Below are 21,095 nucleotides of genomic sequence, written 5' to 3'. Positions count from 1 at the left end.
TGATTTTGCAAAAATGTATGTCTTCCTCATAGTTTCTCTGTATTATTTTTACAATATTTTTGACACTGCACGGTATAACATTGAATGATTGTGTAAAATGCTATTTTATTATACATCATATATATTTTCTGTTTATTATTGATGCTATTAAGAGCATGAAGTAATGCAGCTGGGGAAGTCACCATCTGAGTGGTCATTCTCAAGGTTTCTACTTTCCAGGGAGATTTTCCTTGCCTCTGTACTGTTACTTGCTTTTTGGGTCTCTATGATCTAGACTGGGTTACGATTGATTGATTTATGCAATATATAAACATGCAGCACAAAGGATTAGACCTTAACGCCGTCATGATTTGAAATCATGAAATCATGACACACAGACCTCTGATAACGTAGCAAATGTTTTACCCTGACCTTACCAAAATGGGGGTTCCCAATGACCTATTTTGCATAATGAGGAAACGTCGACTGGACGTCACTTCCTTCAAAGACTCACGCGGTCACGTGACGAGGGTTTAGCACTCTGTTTCTGGAATCTGTAAGGTTTAAAATGATGCTTGAAATGCCAACATTCTTTTCTTTATCGATTGCTGATCGCCAACGGACGCCCCGCGACCACTTGGATATCATTTTTTATCGACGGAGTGCTAGGAATTCGCGCCTGAAAATTCCAGCTCTCGGGCTAAACGTCACGTGACCAATACGCGACTCTGGTCGTTTGGTAAAGATGGCGAAAGGTGGTTAGAAAACAGCGGAGCGAAGAGGGTAACAGCCCCTGTAACCGCCGCGATAAACTGAACACCCGTTGACTGCCAAGTGAGTGTTGTTGCCTGGCACAAATATTTGTAAATGGTTGGTGATTTCCCCAGGATCACGGTGAAGTGTTTATAGTGAGGCTGTGACATGTTGTTTTCGTGAAATTGTATTTTATTGTCCTCTTCCCATTGCAACTAACGCGGCAACGGCAACGTTAGCTGTTAGCTAACGGCGTGACAGAGCATAACACCAACACGGCTTAGTACGCTATTAGCTAACTAGCCAGATAACTTAAAGCTAACTACAGTAACGTTAGCTAAATACCTTTTGTACATTAACTTTTACTGTAGATATAATTACCTTACTATGGGTAATAATGTTAGTTAGGTAATGTGTTATTTGGGCTGTATTTTAGTACATTGTTTTCTTAGTGCAGTCAAATTCATAACGGGCAGTAGGGGTTAGCCAGTTGTAGTAACGTTATAATGTAGTAGCTAATGGCATAGCTACATAGTTAAGTTATCCAGCAAGCTAACTAGCTTAAATGCCAAGGTGAATGGGACTTGTTTACGCCGCTGTCCCGTGAATAGTAAGGTTGTTCTTCACACAAATAACAGTTGAATATCTATGTAAATTGATACCTTAGTTAGTAACTTGATTTATCAAATCAGTGGACAGCTCAGCCAAGTTAACGTTAGCTAGCTAATGGTCAGTTGAGTTTCAAGTAGCTAAGGTTAGCTAGCTAATATACTGCAGTGTTATTGACTTTAGAGGGTGTGTGGTTTCCTAGCTATGTATGTGTACAAGCCACATTAACCTTCTAAATGTCTTAGCCTGATCTAACTAGCAAGCATCTATAGAACATGTTAGATTTGACATTAGTTAGCTACTGTTAGCTAGTCTTGCGAACAACGACGTCACTCCAGGAAATTGAGACCACGGAGTAGGGAGCAAGTCAAATGCAAACACGTGCCAGAGTCCGGGTCACATTGTAACCAGACAAGTTCTCAATATCACACACCTGGATGTACACCTTGTATTTAAGTGTGTAACTGCTGAATATTCTTGCAGTCTACCTTGACTGATTTGTTTTAAGAATTGGGACCCACTGTCGAACATTTCTTAACATCCTTGACGCTTCCTGACCGGTGCCACATGCCAGTCAACATTCTGTTGCCATCATCTGCTCTGGGTGGGAAGTTTTTTTTTAATTACTTACAGCAGCAACCAACATCATACTTTATTGTTGCTCAGCTGAGTGAAGATATCTGGTCTGATGGTTGGATGAACTGTTAGATTATCAAGGTAAACAGTCACTCAGTGGTCACATGTCTGCCACATGGTCTGCCATTTTTTTTTTATTCATTGTGTAGTTTTTAATTATCTTTGAGCTCTTATGCTTGTATTTGTTGGTGTGAAATTGTGTGATGTATCAGGGTGTGTTAGACAGCTTACTGTTAAATAAAAGCTGTCAGACTGTATGACATAACAGACCAAGTAGTGTTGAAAAATACAGTTAACTACAGACACAAACAATTTTGGTTAGATCACTAACAGTGGATTGTGACGTGTTGCCAACAATTGTCTGTTTTCCTATTCGGCTCCTGCTGATGTCACTTGCCAATTTGTTTTGCAGATGATGGATCCTGGACAGGATTTGCTCTTGGCAGCCCTGAGCGAGAGCGGAATCTGCCCTAACGACCTGTTCGACTTTGACCCTCAGGATGCTGCTCTTCCCTCTCCCACCCCACAGGTAAGTGAAACACAGGGAGGCATCTTCCCAATAGTCCAAAGTGGCTTCTAGCTCTTCTGCATCATTTGAGTTTAATGAATGGAAAAGCATTTAACTAATATAGTTCAGTAGTTTAGTGACCTCCCAGCATCTCAGTAGTGGCATTCTCTTCTCTGATATGCATAAATACATAACTAAAGGACAGCCTGGGCAGGGCTCTACAGTGCGACCGTTTTACTTGTGTATACGCCTAAATAGTTGGCTGTGCCACCTGGAATTTTAAGTTAGGAGCACCTAGGGGAAAAAATCGCCCAGATCATTTTCGCAATGTACCGCAGCCCCTGAGTGCCATGGAGAATACACCGAGTGCCGATTCATGACTGTCACGCTTGCGCCATTACTACAAAGAAAATGGCCTGTAGTCTCAAATATATTCCTTTGTGCGCCTTCATTTTTCAACGCACACACGCTCATTGTACAAAAAAAAAGGAAGGTCAGCCTGTGTGCTGCTGCTTCAGATGTTTAGTGTTCTCGGGTGCTGATGTGAGTCTTGTTTCTCTCCTCCAGTCCATCTCCATCAGTGCCCTGGGTGTGGGCTCAGGGATGGAGGCAATGGCTCCACCCACACCTGCAGTCTCAATCAGGGTAGGAACTCTCTTCAACAAAATATGGGTTAAAGTGTGCTTTTACCAAGAAACCTAGTTAGTCAACCGTTTGAACATTTTTTTTATCCTGTTTGTTTCCACTTAAAAAGGACACAGAATATTTGTGCTGCGTCTACACATTTCATAAAAAACATATGCCTTGTGTTAAACTACTTTACCCAGTTGTATAATGAATTGGAATATCTAGCGTGTTGTACTGCAGTATAATTTCTGTGTGGTAACATCTCAACCTCTCCTCCCTGTTCCTCCTCACTGGTCCACCAGCACAAGCCTCAGCCCTCAACCACCACATTTGTCTTAAATCAACTGAATCAGTTGCCATCACTGGGAACAATTGTTGTGACCAAGCCCTCAACTGGAGGCACGGCCAGACACACCATCACAGTCACTAAGGTGGTCCATACAGCTCCCTCAGCCCTGCGGGGATCCTCTTCCACACTTACCTACTCCACTGCTCTCCCCTCCCCAGTCTCCACAGTGGTTCCTTCCAACAGAGAGCAGGTCAGTGGAGGAAACACTTTTACCCGGGGAGTGGCATTGGGAACAAAAATGCAGCTGAAAATATGAAATAAACAAGTGTTAATTTACGTTCTGATTTTAGTAGGTGTCACGAGGGCAAAGATTCCTTTCAGTTCCTATGCTGCCATCTGCAAAATAGTAACAAAAAAAGAGGGAAAACTTGAGTTAGCGCCTTCCTTGTAATAACATGTATATTTCCTTCTGTGTCAGATCCAGCTAAAGGACCTGTTGAGGACCGGCAGCACCATGAAGAGCAGTAGTCTGGTGGAACTCATGAGGCTCAAGCCACCGCCAGACATCGCCCAGCCGGTCGCCACGGCAACAGCCACAGGCACCAGTGAGTCATGGTACTCATAGAACCCTGTCTGGGTTCCAATGACTCCAAAATAGGTTATTTTCTTTTCCCAGTCGTCTTTTGGTGTCTGAGAGAACATGAACACTTGATGTCACTACCTTTTGTCTCTCACCTATTCTGTACCATTTTCTAATATCAGAGGTGACCCTGTGGAGGGAAAAACTGCTCATATTTACAGGTGCAAATCTTGGGTTAGAGGCCAGAGCCATATACACTGCTCAAAAAAATAAAGGGAACACTTAAACAACACAATGTAACTCAAAGTCAATCACACTTCTGTGAAATCAAACTGTCCACTTAGGAAGCAACACTGATTGACAATAAATTTCACATGCTGTTGTGCAAATGGAATAGACAAAAGGTGGAAATTATAGGCAATTAGCAAGACACCCCCAATAAAGGAGTGGTTCTGCAGGTGGTGACCACAGACCACTTCTCAGTTCCTATGCTTCCTGGCTGATGTTTTGGTCACTTTTGAATGCTGGCGGTGCTTTCACTCTAGTGGTAGCATGAGACGGAGTCTACAACCCACACAAGTGGCTCAGGTAGTGCAGCTCATCCAGGATGGCACATCAATGCGAGCTGTGGCAAGAAGGTTTGCTGTGTCTGTCAGCGTAGTGTCCAGAGCATGGAGGTGCTACCAGGAGACAGGCCAGTACATCAGGAGACGTGGAGGAGGCCGTAGGAGGGCAACAACCCAGCAGCAGGACCGCTACCTCCGCCTTTGTGCAAGGAGGAGCAGGTGGAGCACTGCCAGAGCCCTGCAAAATGACCTCCAGCAGGCCACAAATGTGCATGTGTCTGCTCAAACGGTCAGAAACAGACTCCATGAGGGTGGTATGAGGGCCCGACGTCCACAGGTGGGGGTTGTGCTTACAGCCCAACACCGTGCAGGACGTTTGGCATTTGCCAGAGAACACCAAGATTGGCAAATTCGCCACTGGCGCCCTGTGCTCTTCACAGATGAAAGCGGGTTCACACTGAGCACATGTGACAGACGTGACAGAGTCTGGAGACGCCGTGGAGAACGTTCTGCTTCCTGCAACATCCTCCAGCATGACCGGTTTGGCGGTGGGTCAGTCATGGTGTGGGGTGGCATTTCTTTGGGGGGCCGCACAGCCCTCCATGTACTCGCCAGAGGTAGCCTGACTGCCATTAGGTACCGAGATGAGATCCTCAGACCCCTTGTGAGACCATATGCTGGTGCGGTTGGCCCTGGGTTCCTCCTAATGCAAGACAATGCTAGACCTCATGTGGCTGGAGTGTGTCAGCAGTTCCTGCAAGAGGAAGGCATTGATGCTATGGACTGGCCCGCCTGTTCCCCAGACCTGAATCCAATTGAGCACATCTGGGACATCATGTCTCGCTCCATCCACCAACGCCACGTTGCACCACAGACTGTCCAGGAGTTGGTGGATGCTTTAGTCCAGGTCTGGAAGGAGATCCCTCAGGAGACCATCCGCCACCTCATCAGGAGCATGCCCAGGCGTTGTAGGGAGGTCATACAGGCACGTGGAGGCCACACACACTATTGAGCCTCATTTTGACTTGTTTTAAGGACATTACATCAAAGTTGGATCAGCCTGTAGTGTGGTTTTCCACTTTAATTTGGAGTGTGACTCCAAATCCAGACCTCCATGGGTTGATAAATTTGATTTCCATTGATCATTTTTGTGTGATTTTGTTGTCAGCACATTCAACTATGTAAAGAAAAAAGTATTTAATAAGAATATTTCATTCATTCAGATCTAGGATGTGTTATTTTAGTGTTCCCTTTATTTTTTTGAGCAGTGTATATTGAGAGTTAGGCCAGGTTTTAGACGAGTCGCCATGTTAGCTCCCATAGAACTTTATTCTTGAAATGTTGGTGACGTAACAATGCTCCGACATTTCCCTGTGAAATGACCGGCTTTAAACAAAGCAAAACGGAGCAGTGAATTTCAGCCGTTTTTACTGATTAGCATTTGGGATAATGTGTGTTCCAAGTCTTTACTGTATATTAGTGTCAGCTAACTGCATATCTGCTTTCACTGGACATTTTCATAGGTTTTAAAACTATATCAGATGCGAACAGCACTACTCATAAGCGTTATTTTTATTACTTAGCAATGGCTATGGATGGAAAAGTGGCACTCTCGGAACGTTCAACCGCATTGGCCGAAAGACATTTTCAGGCCATGTTATTTTGAGCCCCAGGGTGCAATCCATTCATGTCTTTCCTATCCGTATCGGTTTTTGTCAAGTTGTTGCTCTTTAAGTTTGGAAAGCGCTGATCAGGATTTAACAGCCATTTCAAACCCCTTCCCTGTACAGATTGTTAACTTCACTCACAGGATCATTAATGTGTACCAAACATGTCCATGCTCAATCAGTGTTCAATGCTTTCATCCCTGCAGAAATTATACTGGTCTCGACAAAGATGATCAATAAACCAGGTATGGACAGGATCAAGATCAGGCATCGTTTGAGTCTAGTGTTACCGTGTAACAGCGTCGAAAAGGGTTGTTATAAACGGGTCCAGTTTTCACACCTTCAAAGCACTTTCAACCACTTGATTTCAGTTGTATGTGGTTGGTTTAGACTTCTATAGTGTATGTGAAACTGAAAGCAGTCTGGTGTCTTTAGAAGTGACCGTGCGCAAGGGCTGTTCAGTTAAAGTGAATCATGCCTGCGTGTCTGAAAGTCTTTGTTTCTAATGGACGTGGTTAGTAGACGTGTCTCTACTTCCACTAATGATTTCTGTATTCTTTCTGTACCTCTTCTCACAGCGGAACTGAACAACGGGATAAAGAAGGAGGTGTCAAGTAAAGATGTTGCTCGGATCTGGGTGAACGACGACATGAAAGGGCGGAGCTTCTCACCTACACTAGTGAGTGGTCTCGTCCAATCGCTGACTCTTAACCAAAAAGGCGAACGTCGTAGTAAAACCCATTCCCCCTGTTCAATGACAGACACTAGTAGTCTCAAGGAGTTTTCTCACCCAGTTCTGAGCTATAGTTTGAATCAGAGTTCAATTATTTGTTACATTGTATTTTTTTCTCCTCATTTGTTCGAGTTGGTTTCACATTGCCAAATGTCTAACGAGCTAAAATGCCTTAACAAAACCATGTGTTCATGCAAGTCGTTTGTTTATTGGAGAAGAATGCTCGCTTTAAATCCGTCTATGATTGTCAATAGGTGTAACTTGCACGTGTCCCCAAACTTCATATTACTTTCGCTTTGGTCTTCCAACATGTGGGAGGAAACGGCGCTGTAACTGCGATACGAATAGGCTATATTCAGTAGCCTTCAGTAGCCTACATCCCCGGTATAAACCCCCGTCTCCCCGAGATGCCCTCAGAAATGCCCTGCTACTCACAGAATGTTTCAGAGATATCAAGTTATGGTACTGCGCGCGTTTCATCAAATGCTCGCAGTCAAACAACCAATAATACTCCTCTGTTTCTTTTCCTGTGTTTGGTCCGGACTGCGTTCTCACCTGCAGAGAACTGTACCATGGTACTAATGGAATCGGACCAAGACCACGCTTTTTGAGCGAACCACTGTGCTCTGTTTAGTTTGCTCACGGCCGCGGGTAGTGTTCATACCAGTCCAAACTAAGGTGGAAAAAGCACCGGAGTTTGGGAATTAAAAATAAAAAAGCTCCTAACCAATTTGGTGTGGAAGCCCCCTTATCGATAAACGGCAACAACACAATGATTCCCTAATAATTACTATTTTCTTTAGGATTCAACAAAGCCTTCTGAGAATTTAATTCAATAGCCTGCTGAGTTTCTGTGAAATGCTTCAGACAGCTTAGTAACGAGTGATCATGTCTTTGTGTAGAAACTCCCAGGAATGGAGGAGGAGGCTGAGGAAGAGGAGGATGAAGAGTTGGGTCATGCTGAGACATACGCTGAGTACATGCCCATGAAATGTAAGCTTTACTGGCAGAGTACTCACAACTATTTAGTTTCCTTTCACATTTACTGAAGCTGTTAAGCCTTGTTCACACTGGCAGTTTGAAGGGACTCAAACTTTTTTGGGGGCATATCTGTTTTTGAATCTGATATTTTTCCTGTAACCTGAACAGCCAAAAATCGCATTGAATCAGATATTTCAAGCCACCTTTGTAGGTGGTTTAAAATTGGAGACAGATCTGATTCCTGTCCATGGAACTTGTCTGAATGGTCAAATTTAATTTCCCCTCACGTGATTTTTTTGTCTGTTATTTGGCATATCTTGTTGTTTGGTAGCTACTCTGAGTGTTTGACAAGTATACGTGGTAGCTAATTAACTTAATTGTTTACCAGCAAATTAGTGAATGTGCTAGCAAACTAAACGTCTAGCTAGCTTAGGTGACTGCTGTGGCTAGCCAAAAATAATCTTGTTTATCCTTTGAGGCTGTAAGTGTTCTTACACTATGATGTCAAAGATTCAACGCAAATCAGAGACTTCCATTGTTGTCACCTTAGCTTGCTATACAACAACTTCTGATGGATTGAGGGAGCACGAGCACCACCAATCAGCCTACGCCTCTGCACACAGACCCACCATTACCATGGAAACTAGCATAGCCAGGTCAAAAAATTACTACAGTCTGAGCAAGCACACATCCGATGTGGTCACTTGCTATTTGGACAGTCAGTATTCCAAAATGGATTTAAAAAACAAACCTGATTTTGAGGTTTGAATCGTGAGGTGTGAACGAGGCTTAATATTTATCAGAGTCAAATAATATTGACCGATGAAAGATGGGTGGAGCCCATGCAGAGGTACACACTAAGTGTTTGCTTTGAGGGAGCAGAGGGCTTAATGGAAAACAAAGATTTGATTGGTCAGTTGGCTGATTTGTTGATTGATGGTTCCAGTGCGGATCGGGCTGCGTCACCCAGACCCAGTGGTGGAGACCAGCTCCCTGTCCAGTGTGAAGCCTCCAAACGTTTGGTACAGAATGTCCATACCAGAGGAGACTGTTGACCGCGGCTGGCTGTCTGCCCTGCAGCTGGAGGCCATCACATACGCTGCCCAGGTAAAGAGCCTACACATTTACGCCGCTGCTCACTTGGCCAGATAAAGACCCTACTACAGCTTGGCACTGCTTTATGTACTAGTGTAGATGAGCATTTACATACCGAAATGTTTCTTGTCTCCATAGCAACATGAGACATTCCTCCCTAACGGCGACCGAGCGTCCTATCTGATAGGAGACGGGGCCGGAGTAGGCAAGGGCCGGACCATCGCTGGGATCATCTACGAGAACTACCTCCTCGGCAGAAAGAGGTCACTCTGGTAAAACTATAACTAGGGTTACCTGATACATCCCATCAATGAAACAAGATGAAATTACACACACATTCACACACACCCATTTCTTAAAAGCTATTCCATCTTCACAGGTTCAGTGTTTCTAATGACCTGAAGTATGATGCGGAGAGGGATCTGAAAGACATAGGAGCCAAGAACATTCAGGTCCATTCACTAAACAAGGTAAGAGGTTGCCCGCTGTGTGCAGATGTGCTTCTCCATGCATTTTTCTTACATGGTAATAAATTGAAGAGGATCCTTCACACTGGATATGCTTTTCATATCTGCCTTCCAAAATGACGTGTTCACATGCATGTCAAGGTGTTGTTCGCCTTCACTCAAAACCGATCCTATTTTGTCTGTCCCAGTTTAAGTATGGTAAGATCTCGTCCAAACACAACGGCAGTGTGAAGAAGGGGGTGATCTTCGCTACGTACTCCTCTCTGATCGGAGAGAGCCAGTCTGGAGGGAAGTACAAGACCCGCTTCAAACAGCTGCTCCACTGGTGTGGAGAGGACTTCGACGGAGTCGTATCCTTTCATTGACCAACAGATGACTACTGTAAAAACAAATCATAGAAAACATAATTGCCCTTAACACAACTTGTCCAAATGTATACTGAGTTTGTAATCTGTAACTGCCCTTAGAAGTAGGAGTTGTAGTAACTGGTAGGTGGAAGTGTCAAATGTTTAGTGACGATAACACTTTTCCTTAACCCAAGCCCCTTTTAGATTGTGTATGACGAGTGTCACAAAGCCAAAAATGTCTGTCCCATCGGGTCATCCAAACCCACCAAGACTGGACTGGCGGTCCTGGAGCTGCAGAACAAACTGCCCAAGGCACGGGTGGTGTACGCTAGCGCCACTGGTAAGATACTAACCACCTAGAGAGGAGGTTGCTGGCGTGTTCATGCTTCAAATGATGAGCAGAGTCATTATTCTATCTGAACCATCTGTTGTGTAGCTCCTATATGGTGGGAAATATAGTACAAGATATGATAACCTAAATGAACAGAAGTGTTCTCCATCTGTGTGTGTGGCCTTTTATCATTATTTGATTAATTATTTTCAGGTGCGTCTGAGCCCCGTAACATGGCGTACATGAACCGGCTGGGAATCTGGGGAGAGGGGACACCTTTCAGAGAGTTCAGCAACTTTATCCAGGCTGTGGAGCGCAGGTGAGGGAGACGGACACACTAGTAACTCGTCATAGTGGTGCAGAGTATTTGTGGTTTAAAAACGGCCACAGAATGGAGGCAGCAAGTGATCTTGAAGTTATACATCTGTTTTGTAGATAAACTTCTCCTGGTGAAGTCTTGTTATACCTCCCCTTGTCTATGTCTACTGATATAGTGTCTACTGATATGGTGTCTAGCGTATCACAAATTACTTTCCACTTGAATAAATATCTATTCCAAATAAACCTTTTCCTCCCTTGCATTCACTTTTCCTCAGAGGTGTTGGTGCCATGGAGATAGTTGCCATGGATATGAAGCTGAGGGGGATGTACATTGCCAGGCAGCTGAGCTTCACAGGCGTCACGTTCAAGATTGAGGAGGTTCCCTTGACAACACACTACATCAAGATGTACAACAAGTCTGTACGCCTGGTAAGGAGCCTTGACCTAATCCTAACCTTAACCATTTTCCCTGGGATCTTTTCAGTTACAGAAACTCTGTGTTTTAACCCTGTCCTGTCTTTCAGTGGGTGGCTGCGCGGGAGAAGTTCCAGGCGGCTGCTAACCTGATGGAGGCAGAGCAGCGGATGAAGAAGTCCATGTGGGGTCAGTTCTGGTCAGCCCACCAGAGGTTCTTCAAGTACCTCTGCATCGCCTCCAAGGTCCGCAGGGTGGTGCAGCTTGCCAGGGAGGAGGTCAAAAACGGAAAGGTGGGTGGGATGTTTCAGAAGATAAAAAGACGAGATTGTGTCATTGCAGGAATCTTTTAATTTATTTTTTACATCGGATTTCAGAAGTTTAGGAATACTGCCACATGCATATTGGTTTTAGTGTATTGTGGTTGGTTTGAGAGGAGGTGACTGGTGTTCTCCCGTATGTTTTTCTGTGAACCCAGACTGTGTGACTAGAGCCTGTGTCTCTCTGCAGTGTGTCGTGATTGGTCTTCAGTCGACAGGAGAGGCCAGAACACTGGAGGCCTTGGAGGAAGGAGGAGGAGAGCTGAACGACTTTGTTTCCACCGCAAAGTAAGTTTTCACCCAGGCAGGGAGTCCGCTGGTCCTTAACGTCTTAAATGAATTAATCTGATTTAAATGCTTTTAGGAGTCTTTTTTTGCGAACGGAGAGGACTGCAGTGTTTCCGTTAAACAAAAATAAATATTAAATAATACTGGAGGTGTGCTTTCAAGATGTTAGTGAGTTATCCAAATGTGTGTGTGCCATTATACATTCCCTGAACATGTTAGATGAAATAACTAACTTCTTTCATGTCTTACTTTGTGCTGGAAAAGGTCAGTCTAGAGCCCTCCAACCTTTTTGAAGTATAGCTCTTTGATACCCGATTCACTGAATGAGGGAATTATTTTATTAGACTATTTGGTTGTAAGATTATTACATTAGCTTATCTCATAATACCGCCAGGAGAGCTACAAGGTGTGTAGACTTTTGTTCCAAATCCACTCAAACACACCAGATTCTACAAATCAACTGCTCAACATGACCTTGTTAAGCTGACTCGGTGTGTTTGAGCAGTGCTGGATCAAAAGCCTGCACACAGTGGCCTAGTCCTCCAGATGGAGAGTTACCCCAATTTTACTGTGTATAACGGGGTTATGTTTGACTTAAAGGCATTTTTTCCCAGTGGTATCATTATAGCTGGTATTGATAACTGGTTGCATGATTTCCTAGCAGCAACATTATGTCACCATCAGTCGATACTTGCACAAATGTCTATTCTGATAACGCTTACTTGTAACTGTTTGCTTAACTGCGGTGCTGAAATTCATACTTTTAAATAAACTTTTATCGAATACAACCACAGACCTTTTCCTCATTTGTGATGCTCACTCAGCACGAATGTGCTTGTGTCAATTGAATCTCAGATTACGTAGTACGTCAAGGCCGCTACGTCTCCAGTTGAGCAACACAAATTAAGGAAAAGTCGGTTGTATTCAATAAAATGTCATCATTTTATTCACCCACGGAAGGAGTGCAGTTGTACAGGCCAAAGAGGTACATGAAAGCGTTTTTGGATTTGACATTTTTACAAGTATCGACTGATGGCGCCTCAATGTTGCGAGCAAATCGCACGACCAGTTATCAATACTCAACTCTGACTAATATTGTACAGCTATAATGCTAGCTAGCTGTATGCTAATACTATCTCTAACAAGGTGTTTGCCCTCTCCCCTCCCAGAGGTGTTCTGCAGTCCTTGATAGAGAAGCACTTCCCTGCTCCAGACAGACAAAAGCTGTTCAGTCTGCTGGGCATCGACCTGTCGGCCAAGAAGACGCCATCGCCCAGCGAGGCCGCCGCAGAGCAAAAGGGCAAGAAGAGGAAAGGTACTGGAGGGCAGGCAGTAGGGTTGTAATGATTCACCGATACTCATTGGTCCTGGTTTCAAATGTTTAAGATATGAGTGCATTGGTCCGCGGGACCGAAACCTGCGATTCGTAACGTTTGAATCGATTTAACAAAATTTGTACCATGCCTTCAGAAAGTATTCATTCCCCTTGACTAAATCCACATTTTGTTACAGCCTGAATTCAAAATGCCTTCTTATCCGTCTATTCACAATAGCCCATAATGACTAAGTGAAAACATGTTTTTAGATTTTTTTTGCAGATCTATTAAATGAAATGCACAAATGTCTAATTTAGGTAAGTATACACACCCCCTTGAGTCAATACCTCACCTGGATTGTGCAGCATTTGCCCATAAAAAAAAAATAATAATAATTTAAAAAAAGATTTGTAAAAATTCTTCAAGCTCTGTCAAATTTTCAGGTCTTGCTGTAGATTTAAGTCAACTGTATCTCGGGTACTCAGGAACTTTGAATGTCTTCTTGGTAAGCAACTGCAGTGTAGGTTTGTTTTAGGTTATTGTCCTGCTGAAGGTGAAATCATCGCCTAGTGTCTGGTGGAAAGCAGACTGAACCAGGTTTCCTCTACGATTTTGCCTGTGCTTAGCTCCATTTCGTTAAAAAAAAATTATCCTGGAAAAGCTCCCCAGTCCCTAACGATTACAAGCATACCCATAACATGATTCAGCCACCACTGCTTGAAAATCTGGATATCCAATGTCTGTTTGTTTTTTTTATCTACCAATAGGTGCCCTTCTCTGTGAGGCATTGGAAAACCTCCCTGGTCTTTGTGGTTGAATCTGTTTGAATTCACTGCTCGACTGAGGGACCTTAAAGATAATTATATGTGTGGGGTACAGAGAAGGTCATTCAAAAATCCTGTTAAACACTATTAATGCAGACACTGAGTCCATGTGACTTGTGAAGCACATTTTTACTCCTGAACTTCTTTAGGCTTGCCATAATAAAGGGGTTGAATACTTATTGACTCAAGACATTTCAGATTTACATATTTTTATGAGTAAACATTTCCAAAAACGTGATTCCACTTCGACATTATGGGTTATTCTGTGTAGGCCAGTGACGACAAAATCTAAATGTGAACCATTTAAAAATTGAAGGCACTGGAATTAGGTCGACAGTGATTGATCTACAAGTAATTTTGCATGCCGAACAACACCAGTAGCCTTGTCAAACTGTGCGCAATTGTGCGCTGTCCAACGAGAGGTAGGCCTATTCCAGATCTGGCACATCTGCGTGTCACCTTCAGCATTCAAATGTTTGTAAAATGGCTTGTGCATTATAAGGGTTTATTTGTTAAGTGACAACCAATGTAATTCGCTAGGTTATTTTTATGAAATGCGCTGTTGAAAAACTCGTTTTACCGGTATAAAACTAGCCTAAGCTACCGCCCAAGTCAACTCTCGTCTGGCTGTAGGCGCCAATTACGCCAATTACATTGCACTCCACATGGAGACTGCGTCGCAGGCTGAGCCACCTGTTACGCGAGTGCAGCAAGGAGCCAGGGTTACAGCCTACTTCGCCAAACGGGTGATTTAACAAGCGCATTCGTGAAAGAAGCACTGTCGTTGCACCAATGAACCTAACCATAAACATCAATGCCTTTCTGAAAATCAATACATAAGTAAAATTTTTTTTTTACCTGCATATTTAGTTACTATTGCCTGTTAACATGAATTTCTTTTAACTAGGGAAGTTGTGTCACTTCTCTTGCGTTCTGTGCAACAGAGTCAGGGTATATGCAGCAGTTTGGGCCGCCTGGCTCGTTGCGAACTGTGTGAAGACCATTTCTTCCTAACAAAGACCGTAATTAATTTGCCAGAATTTTACATAATTATGACATAACATTGAAGGTTGTGCAATGTAACAGCAATATTTAGACTTATGGATGCCACCCGTTCGATAAAATACAGAACGGTTCCGTATTTCACTGAAAGAATAAACGTTTTGTTTTCGAAATGATAGTTTCCGGATTTGACCATATTAATGACCTACGGCTCTTTCTGTGTGTTTATTATAATTAAGTCTGATTTGATTGAGCGGTGGTAGGCAGCAGCATGCTCGTAAGCATTCATTCAAACAGCACTTTCCTGCGTTTGCCAGCAGGTCTTCACTGTGCTTCAAGCATTGCACTGTTTATGACTTCAAGCCTATCAACTCCCGAGATTAGGCTGGCAATACTATAGTGTCTATAAGAACATCCAATAGTCAAAAGTATATGAAATAGAAATAAATAGTCCTATAATTCCTATAATAACTACAACCTAAAACTTATTAACTGGGAATATTGAAGACTCATGTTAAAAGGAATCACCAGCTTTCATATGTTCTCATGTTCTGAGCAAGGAACTTAAACGTTAGCTTTTTTACATGGCACATATTGCACTTTTACTTTTCTCCAACACTGTGTTTTTGCATTGAACCTGTGACTCATCCTAGGTGTTTTATGTAATGTTCTGGCTTACTGTTCCACATATGAGAAGTGAATCTTTAAAAAGGCCTTATTGTGGGAGACTAAGTGTTTTGGCTGTTTACCAATTGGTAATGTTCCCTCTCTCCCAGCAGGTGCTGAGATAAAGAAACCAGAGAAGCGGAAGAGAAAGTCTGGTGGTCTGTCGGGGAGCAGCTCTGACGACAGCGAATCGGAGGAGTCTGATAAGGATGATGCGGAGAGTGACGACAGCTTCAAGTCGGTCAGCTCGGGAGAAGATGATGATGACTTCAACCCCTTCAAGGATGATTCCAGCGAGGATGAGGAGGATGGTGAGCAAGGGAGATTGATGATATTTAAGACTTTTGATTACTACCGAACATTGTCTTATACTTTCTGCCTCTTTTAGACCCCTGGCTGTCTGGAAAGAGGAAAGAGGCGAAGAAAGGCAAGGAGAAGATGAATAAAAAAAAGACAAAGAAGAAGAAGAGCATTGACCCAGACTCTATCCACAGTGCCTTGTTAGCCTCTGGTCTGGGCTCCATCAGGCCTGCTTTCACCACCCCCATAGTCAAGACCTCCAGCACACCTGCCATAGGTGAGTGTCGTGTCGAACTGCTGTGCAAATCCCCTTTTGCCATCTATGTATTTTCTAAAGCATGAGTTAGGGTTGTATAACCAGTCAGGATGAGCAGATGAAGATATTCAACACTTTTTTTTTTTTAAAGTAATTTTTACCTTCTCTCCCTCTAATCCCTCCATCAGCCAAGGTAGAGGCAGATGACAGCTGTATGACCAGTCAGGATGCTGTGGAAGATGCTCAGCAGATGAAGAGAGATCTGTTGGACCAGCTGGAGAAGCTGGCTCAGGATCTACCCCCCAACACTCTGGATGAACTCATAGACGAGCTGGGAGGACCGGACAATGTGGCTGAGGTAACGGGTTAACCTCTTAGATGTAATGGCAAAATGTAGATTTCCGCCTAAATAGACATACCCAAAAGTAACTGCTATTCCTGTGTAATTACATGATTCTGACATGCAAAAACATGGTGTATTTGGAAGGAAGACATCTGGGAGATTGAGTAAATGATCAGAAGATAGGAGTTACATAGTTCAAATACACAAGATGAAGCACACACAACTTTATATTTCATCTTTGTGTGTGAATTATTGATGACTAGAGCTGGATACACATCAGATGGCTTCCACAACATGTGAACAATTGCAGGGGGAAAAAATGGGATTGATAAACCTAACTAGATATGGGCAGATGTTTTAGTAAGTCAGGTGTGGTCACGGGACATTTCCAAGTGTCCCTAAACCTCTCCAAAGTGGCATATGTCTGTAAATTAGATAACTCCAGTGCTATTACACGTTTGCAATCCCTAAATGCTATTTTAGTATAAAAACACAATCTCTACCGTATCAACCTCATTCAAACGTGGTGGTGTTATGGGGTATCCAGGTTACATTCAAGTGTCCTTTCAACCTCTCCAAAGTGTCCGACTATGGTAATTGCACTGTTTTTGCACACTGGATGTGCCTAAACGTTATTGTTCACTATAAACAATGTAATTTCTACAACACCAACACCAACAACAACACCAAAAGTTAAGACACACCTACTCATTCAAGGGTTTTTCTTTATTTGTACTATTTTCTACGTTGTGGAAAAATAGTGAAGACGTCAACTATGAAATAACACGCATTTAATCATGTATTAACCAAAAAAGTGTAAAACAAATCAAAATATATTTTAGATTCTTCAAAGTAGCCAGCCTTTGCCTTCATGACAGCTTTGTACGCTCTTGTGGTTAAAAAAAAGTCTTAACCCACTTTCTGGTCTTAGAGGACCTGGTAGTAGCCTACATCAGAGCATCAGATAGGTTGACACCCCCCATGCTGGCATTGTAGTCCTTCACAGGAATAGGGACATTCGTCCTCACCCGTGCCCCATTGGCAATTTTCACCCTCCTTGAGGGTCGTTATTGAATGCCTTATGCTGTGTGGTGAGCATGGTTAATTCCCTAGTGTCCTTCCATTTCACAAAAAGCAGTTTGTTAGTGTTGATCCAACGTATGGTCCCCCTCTCCGCTGTCTTTGTCATGTCGTTTACCTTGGTCTTTGGGAAATCGATTCTGTTAGGGGCTTGTGGCACCATTCATTCGATTTCCTTTTTCAAGAGGTCTATGAAAAGTGAATGTAGAACCATCAGACAGAGTGATTGACATGGCAGTGGGGGGGTGAAGACTTTGACAGGCGGGGGCGCTTGCTGTGAAGGGGTGGCTCCCAAACGTTATCATCCAAATCCTCTGCTCTGTGGTGAATAAAATAAAGGGATGTATTGTTGTAAGACACACAGAATTACAGTTGACTAAATTTGTGAAACGACTACTTTAAACTAAAACACCAAACCCCAAGCGACTCACATAGGTGTGAAGCACACACACAATGCAAACAGTAACACTTTGGAGACCAAGGCAGAGTTGAGAACCACAAATGGCCATGAGTTAAGTGGCCTCAAGTTACAAGGATTGAAGTTAGAACAGCAGACAGTGAACTAATATGAAAAATATATAATTCCAAAGTAGTTGTCTAACATTGAAATTACTTGTTACATGGGCCTATGTAAACTAAATACAAAGCACAAAAAGCAGACGACTTCTAAAAAATAAATTGGCTATAAAAAGTCTTAAAGTGGATCCAGTATGCTAAAGAGATGAAATCTGTTTACAATGTAGTGTCCTGGGTGCGTCTCGTCTCTGAGCCAGGTAGCAATAGTTTGCATTGCGCGTAAAAGGTTCTAGGCCTTGCTTTGTCCCACCCAGGTCAACGGAATATCCCTGGAAAGTTTATCATTGGCTACAAGACTGTCAAGGTGCCATAGTAGCCAGTCCCCTGTGTAATAGATGCCTACAGCGCGTAAGCAGGCGACGTCATATTTTTGATGCGCGAAGATGGTCACTCGATGTTGCCATTTAAGTCCTACATCATCAGATGACATTGGCAATAGGCTAGTAAGGATTAATTTGATATGCCCCATGTAGCATTAGCTCCAACACAGTCCAAATAGAAGCTTACCTTGTAAGATGTTTGGTGTAAACGTTGTGTAAAATAGAAATGTTGACGCTTGGGGCTGGTGATGAATAACAGTAGGTCACAGGGAGGCAAATAATACATCCTCAAGATCTGAGTCCCAGCTTTTGGTGTGTGTCAACGTGTTCCATGTTTATTTTGTTTATGCTTCACAACGCTAACCAGAATGTAGGTAGCAACATTTGGACCTTTTTCACTATCTTTACGTTTCTTTTTATCCTTTTTGTTTTGTTCCCACATTGTCTCTGCCGTATTCCAGATGACAGGCCGTAAAGGTCGGGTGGTCAGTAACGACGACGGCAGCATCTCTTACGAGTCACGCTCTGAATTGGATGTTCCTGTGGAGATCCTCAACCTCACAGAGAAACAGAGGTTCATGGACGGAGAGAAAGTAAGGGAGGACTGGGAGAGAAATGGGAGAAACAAATGTTTAATTGTCACACACCGTGTAGGTGCAGTGAAATGTGGTGTTTTACAGGGTCAGCCATAGTAGTATGGTGCCCCTGTAGCAAATTAGAGTTAAGTGCCTTGCTCAAGGGCACATTGGCAGATTTTCTTTTTATATACCTTGTTTGCTCTGTTTTTTTTTTTACCATTGACCTTTCAATTACTGGTGAATGATCTCTGTGCCCTTGGGCAAGGCACTTAACCCTAATTTGCTCCAGGGATGCCGTACTGCTATGAGAGGTAAAGCCCCGAGCCAACTTCTCTATATGCTAGGCTACCTGAGAGAAGGACATGGGAGGAGGGAAAAGTAATACACCATAATTCTGTCTTAGGCGAGGGGTACAAGCACAATGACTTGAGAAATGTAGGTTGTTGCTCAGTCTCCTTGTTTGAGTCACAAATATATAGCATCAGTTGAATATATTGTTCACAAACCATAGCACAGAACCATTCCTAACCTTGTTCTCCTCCCTCTCCAGAACATAGCCATCATCTCGGAGGCGGCTAGCTCCGGTATCTCCCTGCAGGCTGACCGGCGGGTGAAGAACCAGAGGAGGAGGGTCCACATGACCCTGGAGCTGCCCTGGAGTGCAGACAGAGCCATACAGCAGTTTGGTGAGAAATATTTCTCTGGCTGTGGTTTCATTACTCCCATACAATCTGAAGCACTGAGACTTTTGTGAAAAATGCTATAGAAATAAAATCTGTCTTCACTCTAATCTTGTGGGATTTACTTGTCTCTCAATAATGTGGCTTATTTTACTTAATTTACCTGGCATGTCTCTGAGGGTTTCCACTCTGTTACTATGGGAATAGTAGGTATGTAGGTATTTAGAATAATGCAATGTGTGTTCTGCTCAATGCTACCATTGTCTGACATCTCGTTCCCTCTCTCTCAGGGAGGACCCACAGGTCTAACCAGGTGACGGCTCCAGAGTACGTGTTCCTCATCTCTGAGCTGGCTGGGGAACAGAGGTTTGCCTCCATTGTGGCCAAGAGACTGGAGAGCCTGGTAAGAACCTGTCCTGTCAGTGGTTCAATTGAGCTGACTAGTTGAAAATATGGACATTATCCCCCATGTTTGGCTGCTGATGCTACATGTGATCTGTGTATTCCACAGGGTGCCCTCACGCATGGAGACAGAAGAGCAACAGAGACAAGAGATCTCAGCAGGTTCAACTTCGACAACAAAGTAAGTAGATACACCACATAGGAACACGCTGTGTGTGTGTGTGTAGGGTTCAGTTTCTAACTTTCTGCTCCACTCCACAGTATGGCAGAAATGCACTGGAGATCGTGATGAAGTCTATTGTCAACCTGGACTCTCCGTTAGTGAATCCTCCTTCGGACTTCGAAGGGGATTTCTACAAAGGTGTGTCTGTATTTCAAGATCTGTCCAGTCATAGGATTTATGTCCGGGCAATTCCTTGGTAACAGAATGATGCTAAGACTCAGATGTTAACTTTAAGATGTATACCAAACAAAACCCAATAATTGGCAAGTTAAACAAGGCAACAGTAAAAATGCTGTCCCCCACTAATGATGCAGCCTTGGGGCAATCACAAAAAAATTGTAATTGAAGAATCTCTATGGCAAGACGTGTCATTCACCCAAGTTTTAGTCAAATTCAGGCCAATGTTGTCTGAGATTGCGTGGGTTAGCTAGACTCTTATCCCTGAGCATGTGTGCCAAATTTCATCATTCTGAGTCAAACAGATCACGAGACATAAACATGTGCCCGTTATAGCGCCACTCTGGTCGATATGAATGTTCTTGCATATGTAGTCTTGACAGTGTGTGCAACATGTTTACCAAGTTTTGTTACAATACGAATATTCTTGACTGTTTTATATGCATTTATTTGCCAGAACACGCCCACGTGAATGTTTATTGGACAATAGCTACCTAGTCTGGAAAATATTGCATTGAGACCTTTGTCTATAGATGCCATATCACGGTACCAAAACGTTATGATAACATCATTCTAGAATACCGTAGTACCGTTTCATATGATACTACCACATTTTTCAGCCCTACTGATCTAAAGAACCGGCTAGCGCCGGTTATATAAGGTTTATGTAGTCCAGTTTTTTTGTTTATACATTTTAAGCAACAACATCCAGTCTCTTGTATGCATGCGCAAGTCCAATAATGTATTTCAAGTTCATGCACATCTCCCGTGTAATGAGCCAGCCATATCCCCTACCAGCCACATCCCCTACCAGCCATCGCTCACCTGTTTCTCTTCGTCC

General features: G+C 43.2%; 1 protein-coding gene across 6 annotated transcripts in view; it reads left to right on the top strand.

Annotated features, from left to right (window-relative positions):
- The first annotated feature begins 490 nt into the window (after positions 1–490).
- The window catches only part of LOC139543703 (protein strawberry notch homolog 1-like), a 28,069-nt gene continuing 7,464 nt past the window's right edge, over positions 491–21,095 (top strand). Inside the window, exons 1-27 of one of the 6 annotated variants that reach the window (XM_071350040.1) lie at positions 491–813; positions 1,916–2,058; positions 2,390–2,506; positions 3,053–3,130; positions 3,415–3,651; positions 3,880–4,006; positions 6,421–6,459; positions 6,793–6,893; positions 7,850–7,940; positions 8,875–9,035; positions 9,162–9,295; positions 9,403–9,493; positions 9,679–9,840; positions 10,042–10,177; positions 10,382–10,487; positions 10,765–10,918; positions 11,014–11,196; positions 11,414–11,511; positions 12,681–12,826; positions 15,430–15,630; positions 15,708–15,896; positions 16,064–16,233; positions 18,656–18,787; positions 19,323–19,458; positions 19,743–19,855; positions 19,964–20,035; positions 20,116–20,215. In XM_071350040.1, the coding sequence (XP_071206141.1) occupies positions 2,390–2,506; positions 3,053–3,130; positions 3,415–3,651; positions 3,880–4,006; positions 6,421–6,459; positions 6,793–6,893; positions 7,850–7,940; positions 8,875–9,035; positions 9,162–9,295; positions 9,403–9,493; positions 9,679–9,840; positions 10,042–10,177; positions 10,382–10,487; positions 10,765–10,918; positions 11,014–11,196; positions 11,414–11,511; positions 12,681–12,826; positions 15,430–15,630; positions 15,708–15,896; positions 16,064–16,233; positions 18,656–18,787; positions 19,323–19,458; positions 19,743–19,855; positions 19,964–20,035; positions 20,116–20,215 (3,274 nt within the window). In that variant the 5' untranslated portion in view covers positions 491–813; positions 1,916–2,058. Of the gene's footprint in view, positions 814–1,824; positions 2,059–2,389; positions 2,507–3,052; positions 3,131–3,414; positions 3,652–3,879; positions 4,007–6,420; positions 6,460–6,792; positions 6,894–7,849; positions 7,941–8,874; positions 9,036–9,161; positions 9,296–9,402; positions 9,494–9,678; positions 9,841–10,041; positions 10,178–10,381; positions 10,488–10,764; positions 10,919–11,013; positions 11,197–11,413; positions 11,512–12,680; positions 12,827–15,429; positions 15,631–15,707; positions 15,897–16,063; positions 16,234–18,655; positions 18,788–19,322; positions 19,459–19,742; positions 19,856–19,963; positions 20,036–20,115; positions 20,216–21,095 lie in introns of all 6 variants that reach the window. The other 5 variants (XM_071350041.1, XM_071350043.1, XM_071350039.1 and 2 more) reach the window with 5 other exon arrangements.

The sequence above is a fragment of the Salvelinus alpinus genome, chromosome 18 (assembly GCF_045679555.1).
Source record: "Salvelinus alpinus chromosome 18, SLU_Salpinus.1, whole genome shotgun sequence".
In the NCBI taxonomy this organism is placed as follows: Eukaryota; Metazoa; Chordata; class Actinopteri; order Salmoniformes; family Salmonidae; genus Salvelinus; species Salvelinus alpinus.
Note: the sequence above shows the minus strand (reverse complement) of the source record. Positions and strands in the feature narration are given on the sequence as shown.